This window comes from Uloborus diversus, chromosome 4 (assembly GCF_026930045.1).
Source record: "Uloborus diversus isolate 005 chromosome 4, Udiv.v.3.1, whole genome shotgun sequence".
Taxonomy (NCBI): Eukaryota; Metazoa; Arthropoda; class Arachnida; order Araneae; family Uloboridae; genus Uloborus; species Uloborus diversus.
In genome coordinates, this window is record NC_072734.1 from 87,330,568 (window position 1) to 87,343,461 (window position 12,894).

At 33.9% G+C, this 12,894-nt stretch overlaps 1 protein-coding gene across 1 annotated transcript; it reads right to left on the bottom strand.

The window, feature by feature from the left end:
• Positions 1 to 1,802: 1,802 nt before the first annotated feature.
• On the bottom strand, positions 1,803 to 2,852 carry LOC129220693 (histone-lysine N-methyltransferase SETMAR-like). The gene has a single exon (XM_054855122.1). The coding sequence runs from the start codon at positions 2,850 to 2,852 to the stop codon at positions 1,803 to 1,805; it is 1,050 nt and encodes a 349-aa protein (XP_054711097.1).
• Positions 2,853 to 12,894: the final 10,042 nt, after the last annotated feature.

A 12,894-nucleotide genomic window follows, 5' to 3' on the forward strand; every position in this document is an offset into this window, starting at 1 on the left:
AATTTTATCAATTTGGATCAATTGTTTTTCTTTTTAAAAAAATCCAAAATTTAGCAAAATAATGTTCCAAAACTAATCTAAGGGAGTGAAAAATTTCTTAGAACAACAAAACAAATTGCCCTTCAAGAATTTTTGCACGTATATTCCTAATTATTCAAGAAAAACTGAAAAAATCACAGTTATTCTAATAATGTTCACACCTCTGTATATCTGTGTCCATAATATAATCAACCTCTATAAACGATCAATTTATGTATGATATCTTAATTATTTATTAATTTACACTACGCATATATGTATCTATTTCTATATTTAGTTATCTATCTCTATCTGCATATATCGATTAATCTATGTGTTCTTATAAAAAATAACTAATTCAAAAAAACGTTTTCTATATCTATCGCTATAATTTCCTTCTGACTGCGACTAAGCGTTGAAGCCTCAAACGATTTTTCTTACAATAAAGGTGATCTTTGTAGCTCCCAACCCCGTGTATGAAATATTTTTGGAAAATTTGTAATTGGAAAAGGTTGATTGTAAAACATATCATTATTTGAAATGTATCAATAGAAAGTCAGAGGTGTGTTAGTATGCATAACAAAGAGCGAAAACTAAGGATTGTAAATAATCTGTAGACCAAGAAAATACCTTCGCAAGGTATGATGTCTTTAATACTGATACTCTCCGTAGTAGAAACATCTCAAGCATACTTAGCATTGTCGATTGTATGTACATTGGGCAATGGCGTTCGGGGTCACAATTTTGTAAAGGTTCCATAGTTATTTCCTTCGTTCTCTTTACAGCATTGAACTCAACTAAAAGTTGAGCTTTAATTGAGCATAAAAAAGCATGCTGATTGATTAAATTATTTTCACCTCTTAAATAATCACTACCAAAAATCTGAGCATTGGTTTTGATCAAAGAAACATCTTGAATAATAATTACGCCCACACACTGAATGAAGAAAAACTCAACGAATAAGTTTTATTAAAAGAGCAGTTTTATTTTCCAGGGAGACAAATTTTATTTCTCTTTTACCGATTCCCCTTTGATATTCTTCGGAGAACTAAGGGCCATACAATTCCAATTTGTCCCATTTTTTCTCTGCATAAAAGAATTGCATTCAGACTTTTAAAAAATCCTAAGAATTCAATTGACAAGTTGAGAAACGCATTCTTCTTTTCTTTATCCTTATTTCCGAGTCTTTTGCAGAATTTTCTGGAGCTGCAACAAAGCCATTTGCAGATCTGAGCTATATATAGCAACGCAGGGAATAAATAACCAAAGGATCTTTTCCTTAAATTATAATGTAAACCTATCGATCTCAATAAATAGCGATGTTTCATTTGCACGATAAAAAATGGACAACATTCACGTACAATTGCTTTTCCATAGTAAGAACAATGGTTTGCTATTTCGCTCATATTCTGATGTGCTACAAAAAGCGGTGGTAGATATTTCTTAACACTTAAGGGTCATATTGATACGGAGGCAAAGACATATTTTTAGAAGAAAATGAGAAAAAATATTTTTGCACACTTTAAATATATTTGTAGATTGTAAATGGAAGTGCAAATGCAGACACACAAACAAAGACAGATATAAGGTGATGATAATGCGTAAAGTAATAAAGACAAACTGCGCGCATATATATATATATATATATATATATATATATATATATATATATATATATATATATATATATATATATATATATATATATATATATATATATATATACGAGGGCGAGTCAAATGAAAGTGAGCCAATGCGAATATATGACAAAAGGAGTACTTTATTTAAAAGTAATCACCATGGGCATTTAAACATTTGTCCCATTGACTAACGAGTCGCGTGATTCCATTCTCATAAAACTCCTTGGGTTGCTGCTTTAAAAATTCTGAAACTGACTCCTTCACGGCATCGTCCGACACGAATCTGGTTCCCTTTAGGTGTTTTTTCAATTGCCCGAAAATGTGAAAGTCGCAAGGCGACAGGTCGGGGCTGTAGGGCGGATGATGCAGCGTTTCCCACTTGAACTTCGCCAGTTTTGTCTTAACCACATCAGCGACGTGGGGTCGGGCATTGTCATGCAGCAAGATGACCCCATTCGTCAATCTTCCGGGTCGTTTGTTCTTGATAGAGACACGCAGGTGATCCAGCGTTTCGCAATATCGGGCACTATTGATAGTCTCTCTAGGTTTAGCAAATTCGATCAGTAATGGCCCCTGACGATCGAAAAAAAAAGTCAACAGCACCTTACCTGCGGAGATGACGGCCTTTGCTTTCTTTGGGGGTGGCGAATTCAAATGTTTCCACTGTAAGCTCTGCCGGCGTGTTTCAGGCTCGTAGTGGTGGCACCATGATTCGTCCCCTGTCACAATTGCAGTCAAGAAGTCGTTACCCTCATTGTGATACCGGATCAGATGAGTCAAGGCAGCGCCGAACCTCTCTGTCTTCTGGCGGTCGTTCAAAATCTTGGGCATCCATTCAGCACACAAGAGCCGATAACCGAGATGGTCATGAATTATGGTGTGAACCGAACCGTGACTGATGTTCACATGCTCTGCCAGTTCATCGATGCTTATCCTCCGTTCTTGTCTAATCAGCTCATCAACCTGTGCAATTGTGTTGGGGGTGATTGCACGGTGGCTTTGGCCCGGTCTTGGATCGTCTTTGCAACTTTCACGTCCTTCTTTGAACCGTTTGCACCAACGCTTCACAGTGGCCAATGAAATGCAATGTTCACCGTACACGGCAGCCATACGGCGACTAATTTCGTGTTGGGAAACACCTTCAGCAGTCAAAAACCTGACCACACCACGCTGTTCATCTCTTGGAGCGTCCATTATGTCACGAACCGATTTCAACCCGGATTATGGGAACATTAAAGAACTATTATCCTCACACTTACGTATCACTTTTGTAAATGAGGGTTGCCTGTGTGCTGCGCGCATGCGTCGCGGTTGATGGACTGAGCCATTATTGCGCAGGGTAGGTTGGCTCACTTTCATTTGACTCGCCCTCGTATATTATATATATATATATATATATATATATATATATATATATATATATATATATATATATATATATATATATATATATATATATATATATATATATATATATATATATATATATATATATATATATATATATATATATATATATATATATATATATATATATATATATATATATATATATATATATATATATATATATATAGAATGTCTATTTATATGGGGAAAAAAAATCGGAATTCAACAAGTGACGCCCCCTAGTTTTGTGATACTATAATAAAAAGTAACGTGTGCAAAATTTGGACTCGATCGGTCAATAATAACACGTGCATGAAAAAAAAATTGAAAATTTTGTAACTTTTTTATAGATCAACAAACTTACTGCCAAAAATAAAAATAATCTTTCAATGCAAGTTTTATTGTAAAATACATTGTTCTTTCTTTATATACCGTAATTTTCAGAACAAATTTCTTATTGGTTCGTTTTGAAAAAGTAAGTTATCTTAACCATTTCACTTTGCTCCACATTCCTCTACATAAATAATCAAATAAATGAAACATTAACAGTCGCAACAAAGAGAAAACCAAAAAGTGATATTAAACAATGTTACCAAACCTTCCAAAAACTAACCTATCGTCAAAGCGAAAGAGAAAGCAAAACCTCAAAAAAAAAAAAAAAAAAAAAAAATCTTTAGTAGAAACCCGAAATTTGCCAACGGATGGAAAGGGATTTCCTCACTTAAACCTCCCTATTCCCTTAAGACCTCAAAACGGGTTTATGATATACCGCAAAAGAAGGGAAAGAAACTGCACTCCACATTTATAAATCTGAATTTTATTTCTCCTCTACAAGGAATTTTTTCCATCTGTCCCTGGCGTGGATTTTTATATTCATAACTTAAAATATCTGAACGTAGAACAAAAAAATAAAAAAAACTCCCATTTTCGCTCTCACGCTCTGGGGGTATTTCTTTCCGCATTCAAAATAATCAGAAAAAAATTTCTCGCCCCGTCAACGATTCTCTTTCTCCCTTACAATATGGGTGAATGTCGGATTTTCTGGAATTCTCAACTTACGACGAAAAAGATGGCACTTCTAAACAGTAACATGAACACTCCTTGCAAAACATCCTTTTTTTTTTTGCAATCAAATATTAATGACTGTTTTCTTCATTTCAAATAAAACCACGATTTTTTTCTTTTAATTTTATTTTTTAAAGAATCTAAAACTATTTACAATAAAAATATGCGGTTTTCACAGGAATGCTCAGAAACATTACGGATTTGTGTTTATAATGAAAATCCAACATTTTATATTAGTTACATTTTTTCAGGAAGTTCTTTTAATGTTGCTTCGATAAGAGACGCTTTTGCATAACACTTCGTTTCCTAAACGTTGGTAATAAACGTTGTGCCAAACATTTAAAATTGTTAATGAAACATTTAAATATTACTTGTGCTACCTGGAAAGGTATTTACAGAATTTTTTAAAAACCGAGTTTAAAACGATTTTCGATAAAGTTTGATCTTGAACTTCTGTGTTAGACATGTTATCTTTGCGTAGTATATTTTGAGAAAAAAACTACTTTTTTAAAAAAATCAAGAAACCACCATGAATGGCCTCCAAGGTCTCCTAATCTTCCACCTTATGACTTCCGGTTTTGGAGCTATTTTAACTCACAATGGTGTAAGAACCAGTAAAAAGAAGCTACACGCCTTCGTGTTAGTTATACCCCCCCCCCCCCGTGCCCCCTGAGATGCTTTTTAATTTTGTGTAGGGTTTTTTCCCCTCACGTTGACGGTTGTAATTCCCAATGATGTAAAACACATTAAATAGCTGTAGTACTGAAACACTTATTGATTAAAATGAGCTGTATTATAATATTATTACATTAATTTCTCTTAAATGCTATTTTTTGTAACAAAGGTAACTATTATGTTTTTTTTTTCTTCATTATAAACAAAAATACCTGTGTTGTACTGTGTAGCAAAGATTCGTAGCCGCTCGTCTGTCAGTTTGTTAGCCGTACGGGAAATAAATTTGCCAGTCCTTTGAGTTTTTTACTTTAATTTTCTGAACTTAAAGAGAAACAACTTTTACTGCATTCTTTAACTTCAGTTTTGAGATTACTTTTTATAACTTTTATCTTTAACATGCTATTGTAAGTAAATCACAACAAAAACTTTACGACTAACTAATATAATAATTTTTTAATGCTCTGTAAAGTTTCTTCGAAAAAGAAAAAAAAAATCTTAACGGTTTTCGAACTTTTTTCTGCAATTTTCGGCAAGAGTAGTTTTTTCTGCATTGATACTGTGGGAGCAGGAAAACAACTTTTACAGATTTTGTTTAAAGATGTTAGAGACAAGGGGTTCCACAAAAAATGTGTCGACGAATTAGCGACTACTAACTATTGTAAAAATACGGGAGGCTTTAGGAGCTTCTTTGGCCGAGACATTTAATATTCTCCAAAATCTTTCAGTTGCATGCCTTTCAGGTTTGAAAACAATGGTATACGCCCAAAATGTCGCGGCCAAAATGTCGCGGGACAAAATGTCGCGGCCAAAATGTCGCCGGTCCACAATGTCGCCGGCCCGAAATGTCGCCAGTCCAAAATGTCGCCAGCCCAAAATGTCGCCGGTCCACAATGTCGCCGGTCCACAATGTCGCCGGCCCGAAATGTCGCCGGTCCAAAATGTCGCCGGTCCAAAATGTCGCGGGTCCAAAATGTCGCCGGTCCAAAATGTCGCCGGTCCAAAATGTCGCCGGTCCAAAATGTCGCCAGTCCAAAATGTCGCCGATCCAAAATGTCGCCTGTCCAAAATGTCGCCGTCCCAAAATGTCGCCGGTCCAAAATGTCGCCGGTCCAAAATGTCGCCAGTCCAAAATGTCGCCGGTCCAAAATGTCGCCGGCCTAAAATTCGCTAGTTCAATTTGTACGAAAAATTTAAATGTACGTCGATGCTTTCCGGCATAAAAGTTGCGAAAGAATATTAATTGCCTTTCAAAGTAAGTTCCTTCAAAAATTCCAAACGTTTTCTCCTGTCTTAATTCGTAAACATCAGATTAATTCCAGAAAATTAATAGTTTTCAGAAAAACATACGTTTTTCTGTATACTATTACAAACGTAAACATGTGAAAGGCTGCTGCAACGGAATTCTCTTTCTCGTTTAATCTGATCTTACTAATATTATATATGCGAAAGTTTGTCTGTATGGATGTATGGATGTTTGGATGTATGGATGTTTGTTACTCTTTCACGCAAAAACTACTGAACGGATTTTGATGAAACTTTACAATAATATAGCTTATGCATCAGAATAACACATAGGGTAGTTTTCGTCCCGTTATGGGGGGCAAAACCCCCTTAGGGGGGCAATAAAACACAATTTTGTATAAATTCTCTAATATTGGGATGAAAAAATACTTGCACATATTTACATTATATGTCCATCGAAAGCTCTGATTTTTCTGCTGAAGATGGCACCTGTTCGAAATTTCTAAGTAGAATAAAAAACGAGTTATGAGCTTTTTAGATCCATGTTCGAAGGCTTTCCTCAACTCAATACAGTATTTAGTGTATCATCTCAACTCCCTGTCGATAGCGACAATTGTTGTATTGTTGACTTTCTATGCTTTTCGTGATTGTTCAAGGCTTTTCTCAAGTCAAATCTTGAAGTAAGATTTTTGCACAAGGTTGGCAAATAATACATGATTTGGCTGATGATTTTCCATTTAAACGGAACTTTAATGTAATTAATGGTTTTTATTATTATTTATGCTGATTGAACACTTACTCATTATCCAAACAATCAGCAGATCGCCAAAATTTTTGCAGAAAGATTTCCGTAGCTGATGCATTTGGCAGTTTTTTCAACGTTGCTGTTTTTGAAGCTGAAGACTACGTCATAATTTTCTCAGCTTTCACCATGTAAACAAAATATCGCCAATCAAAGAATTTTCAAAAGACTTTTTTTACTGTGTTAAATAATCCAGCAACTAAATTAGGCAAATCTATAAACAGCATAAAAACTTCCATTAATTTTCCTTTTTGCACAATTTCAAACAATCACCAAATTTTATTACTTATTTTGGTAACATTTCGGATGAAACTGTTTAGTGCCATTTTATGGTGACCAAAAATATCTCAGCATCTGGCGACGATATCTCTGTAACGAAAATTAATATCATACCGTTTTACAAAGTAAGGAAATAATGGGGGAACATCGAAGGTACCCCGAAACGACTTTCGCAAATTCGGTAAAATCGCACCAAGAGCCACAATGATTAAAATTTCCCGAAATAACTAAAGCAAGTATAAGGGGATTACGAGCGCAGCTACTTTTTTTTAATCACTTCGTACTTCATTAGCCATACAGAGAAGGTTTTAGACTCCATGTTAAAAAAAAAGTATCAACAGATTAATCTTTTTAAACATGAGAAGATTAATTTCATGTTTTTTAAATTTGTATATGCTTAAATATAGTGCTTTCGTTTCTAAATCAATACTACTTTGTTCTTTATACTTATTGCTATTTTAGTTTTATGGGTAAGGAAGAAACTCGATTTTTAATCACGTCAAAAAGATGTGTTTTAAATTCTTTCACTTAAAACAGAAAACAAAAGCAAGTAGTGATTTTTTCTAATAATTATTACTGACCCAGGCAACGCCGGGTCAGCTTGTTAATAATAATACTCAAGATGTAACATAACGGATCAAGATGTAACGCAAGGATTCAGACAAAAAATTGGTATGGAAGTAAAACTAAACTGTTCTAAACGCGAATGAAAGAATAGTGAGGCGCAATTTGAATATGGCAAGAGAATAGGCGGTTTGTATTTTTTGGCGTAATGAAGTAAAAACAAATAACTCCTTCACTCTAGCATATTATTACGGTAACGACAGGTCAGTCATTTAGGGGATCAGGCGGAATGGCCCTCGTCTTTGAATTTTTTTTTATATACAAGTGGGAGTGGTTTTTATAGCAATCCTATGAAATTTGCATTGGTTATACATACGCCCGTTATCCTCCCTCTCCCCTTTCACTAAAAAAATTCGAAATCACGGGCCAGGGTGGAAATAAAGTAGAAAAGTATCTTAATGAAATGTAATTTTCTCATAGATTTATCAACATTACCCTAAGAACTGTAAAAAAAAAAAAAAAAAAAACTACGTTTTCAGTGAGATATACGTTGGTTAAAGTAAGATCAAAACTGCCGTGGGAACTCCCATCTCTTATGAGTAAAATTCTGAAATTATGTCGAAATGTTCACCGTCAAATCTTTTGAAATCAATGAAACCCGTAACTGCTAAAACAGGTGTCTTTCACTCAGATTTTTGAAAAACGACTCTACGCGATGACAAATATTTTCAATTCTCAACATTCATGAAATTTATATATTTCATGATATTCGATATAGATATATATGAAATTTATATATTTCATTATATTCGATAGAACATCAAGGGACAATTTCAGAACAGCTATTTTATTGAAGGTTTTCAAGAGGATACTTTCATGCATGCGAAATAGCGCTTGTCAGCTAATCACATTTTCCAATTTTAAACAGAAAAGAAAAAATTTCATAATGTAGGGTGAAATAACTGATATCAATGAGATTATTCAGATCAATTTTGACCTTGACTTATTCTTAAAATGAGTTTCAAAAAGTAATAGTTCCAGCTCAATACAGCTTGGTAATTCAGAAAGAAAAGAATATTGATAATAATAATAATCTTTATACATAAAGGTCTAAGCTCTGTCCGGATGTCCGGGGTAAACGTCAAAACTACTGGAGGGATTTCAACCATTTTTTCACCATAGATAGCTACATAATCGGGGAACAACTTAGGCTATAATTTGTTCCTTAAAAACTTAGTTTTCAAAAGTTATGGTGGAAAACAGCAAATTTCTGTAATTTCCCCATTGAATGATTAAATATAAAATCCATTGTTGGGAAAATTCGTTGCCTAACAACAGCAATATTAAAACTAATCATAATGTAAATTTCTAATCAAGGCCTCTCTGGAGCAAGCATGACAATTATAGCTTTCTTAGGAGTTGCATCCTTATCTTTATACATAAAGGTCTAATCTCTGTCCGGATGTCCGGGGTAAACGTCAAAACTACTCTAGGGATTTTAACCATTTTTTCACCATAGATAGCTACATAATCGGGGAACAACTTAGGCTATAATTTGTTCCTTAAAAACTTAGTTTTCAAAAGTTATGGTGGAAAGCAGCAAATTTCTGTAATTTCCCCATTGAATGATTAAATATAAAATCCATTGTTAGGAAAATTCGTTGCCTAACAACAGCAATATTAAAACTAATCGTAATGTAAATTTCTAATCAAGGCCTCTCTGGAGCAAGCATGACAATTATAGCTTTCTTAGGAGTTGCATCCCTATCTTTATACATAAAGGTCTAATCTCTGTCCGGATGTCCGGGGTAAACGTCAAAACTACTCTAGGGATTTTAACCATTTTTTCACCATAGATAGCTACATAATCGGGGAACAACTTAGGCTATAATTTGTTCCTTAAAAACTTAGTTTTCAAAAGTTATGGTGGAAAACAGCAAATTTCTGTAATTTCCCCATTGAATGATTAAATATAAAATCCATTGTTAGGAAAATTCGTTGCCTAACAACAGCAATATTAAAATAAAAAAATTTTGAAAAAAAAAAATAGAACCGACTTCAAAATTGCTCTAAAAGTGAAAAATAATTTTATTCTTTAAACACCATCGATAATACTTTTAAACATAATTTTTGAAGTTGGCGCAAAAACGATCGATAAATTCATTCACAGCCATAACTCAACTACAACTATAAAAAATTAACCAGGCCCAGTTTCTTCACTACCACATGCATTACGCATTGATGACAGCATATTTAAGTAGCGATATAAATGTTTCGTTCCTAACTTTGGATGATTTTTTGATAAAAATATGAACGAAGCATGGTTACAATGGATTTTACGTTTTGTTTTTGCGCCAACTTCAAAAATTATGTTTAAAAGTATTATCGATGGTGTTTAAAGAATAAAATTATTTTTCACTTTTTAGAGCAATTTGAAGTCGGTTCTATTTTTTTTTCAAAATTTTTTTATTTCATTCTTTTTAGTGTAAATGTAGATATTTCAGTAAAAGTAAGAAGTTACCTAGTAAGAAGTTCGGTTCTATATCACTGTATTGCTTTAGAAAAGCCTTTATTCAAAATTATCATTACAATTACTATTAATGTTACTGTTATATGGCACCAAATTTTTATAACAATGAGTTTCATATTGTCGCGTAGATGAAGATAGCGAAGACAATGTGAAAGCCAAATGAAGCGAATACTTGAGAAAGTGCTGGAACTTTCCAGACTTGGAAAGATACAGAAATTAATAGAACATTCGAGAAAATACGGGAAACAGTAGAAACGAAATTTTAGTAAAATTCACTTTGTCCTAGTCGGGATTTGAACCCTGGTCGCTCGTGTGGGAGGCGAGAATTCTACCACTGAGCCACCGTTATCCACGGATGAAAAGTGCGAACAATATCATTTTAATCATTTAATAGGGAAATTGCATAAAATTTACTGTTTTTTGCCCATAACTTTTTTTCTAAAGAACAAATATGGTCAAACAAAGTAATGGGACCTAAGTTGAGCCATCCCCTATCCATTAAAAAAAGAATCATCAAAATCGGTTCACTAGGTGAGACGCTATGAGTGGACAAACAAAAAAAAAAACATACATACGGTATGAACTGATAACCGCCTCCTTTTTGAAGTCGGTTAACTAATCATAATGTAAATTTCTAATCAAGGCCTCTCTGGAGCAAGCATGACAATTATAGCTTTCTTAGGAGTTGCATCCTTATCTTTATACATAAAGGTCTAATCTCTGTCCGGATGTCCGGGGTAAACGTCAAAACTACTCTAGGGATTTTAACCATTTTTTCACCATAGATAGTTACATCACCATATGTAGAGTAAAGAAATATACATAGAGAGGCCCCGTCTATGGTAAAAAGGAGATGAAATTGAAGCCGGAATTGTGGGGTACAGCGGTGCAATGATTAGCGGGATTATGATAACGTGATCGCTTCGCGAGTATAGTTTTCACCAATCTCACAAAGAGACCGCATAAAGTAGCTGGCGGATTGGTTTGCATTTTAATTCATGTATTAATGCAATTTCAAAAACGTGCTCCATAAACTTGCAACAATATCTAAGTTTAAATTAACAACCAATTGAGATTCAGTAATGGAATGTTTTGAATCAAGATGTATCATAAAATACATAGCAAGAAGCTAAGGATCTTTGGATACAGCGGTGCAACTTCCGGCTTCAATTTCTTAGTATAGCAGGACCATAGACTAATAATAAGAGTAGACCGAGCTTTCTCATTCTTGCTATGAAGAAAATTGGTTCATAGATGTATCATGTGACTAGTGGAAGGGCTTGGCGAAGACTTTGGCAGCATGGTTGCTAGATGGCAGCATTATCTGTAGTTTGTCACTCGACATGTATTTTAAGACAATGTGTTTTCATTAAAAAAAACTTCCAGGTGCAGATATTGTAACTGTTTTTCTTTTAGTTATGCATTATTTTGACATTAGTAATAGTTTTTGATCAGTTTTCGGTAACTTTTATTTCATTTGGAGCTGTCAGCGTTGGCGTGAACGAAATGGCGTAAACGTTTTGCGTTAACGCAAAAATGTACTAATCGGTATCTTAAATTGAAACTGTAGGTAAAAATCTTACCGTTTGCTGATTCTTCTTGGTCGCTTGCATCTTTTATTGCTTAGAGAGTTATTGAAATTGACTAAAGAAAATGCACAATACTATCTAAACGAAAAACTCACTATATTAACAAAATATTTACAACTTAGAATAACAAATTTACAAATCGGACTCCATAAAAGATCATTCTTCCGTGTTCCATCAATTCTATTTATTTTATTTCGCGCTGGCGTTGATCGTCTGCTACGATTAACGCCCGCTGTTGCTAGGATATCCACCAGTCACATGGTTTGGTTTATGAGCAGCAAAAGGGTTGCCATAGCTCGGTCTACTCTTATTATTAGTCTATGAGCAGGACCTCTCTATTTATTTTCTTTACTCTATGTGATTAAACATAAAAGTCATAGTTACAAAAATTCGTTTTCTAACAACAGCAATATTATAAGTAATCATAATGAAAATTTTGAATCAAGGCTTCTCTGGAGCAAACATGAGTTTAAAGTCATTTAAACATTTGGAAACTCTACTTTTCGCACCCTGAGGGTAGGAGAACTTTAGTTCAGAGTTAAAGCTTATAGTAGGGAGCTTTTTTTTTCTTTTGTGTGCGTGTGTGTACTATTTAATTAAATGAAGCACGCGCACGGTTTTTTTAGTGATCTTTGTTTTTGTCAGTTCATATTTTGGAAATTCTTCAAAATTTTAATATGCTTAAATTCGTGCTTTCGCTTCTGAATGAATATTCGTTGGTTCTTTACACTTATTGCTATTTTACTTTTATTTGTAAGGAAGAAGCTGGATTTTTAATCACGTCAAAGCGGTCTGTTTTGAGTTCTTTTAGTTAAAACAGAAAACGAAAGAAAGTAGCGATTGTTTCTTACAATTATTACTGACCCAGGCAACGCCGGGTACATTTGCTAGTAAACAAATAAGTTTTTCTCTCTCAGAAAAAATTGCTGTTTTAATTAGTGAATTTTTACTACGCAAATTATATAAGAATGCAAACTCAGTTTTTATTTAACACTCACGCTAGTTAAAGTGCTACAAAAATGAGAGGAATACACGGCTAATTTAGATTTTATTGATATCATGCTCAACCTCTCATATATAAATTCAGTATATTTTTCATTG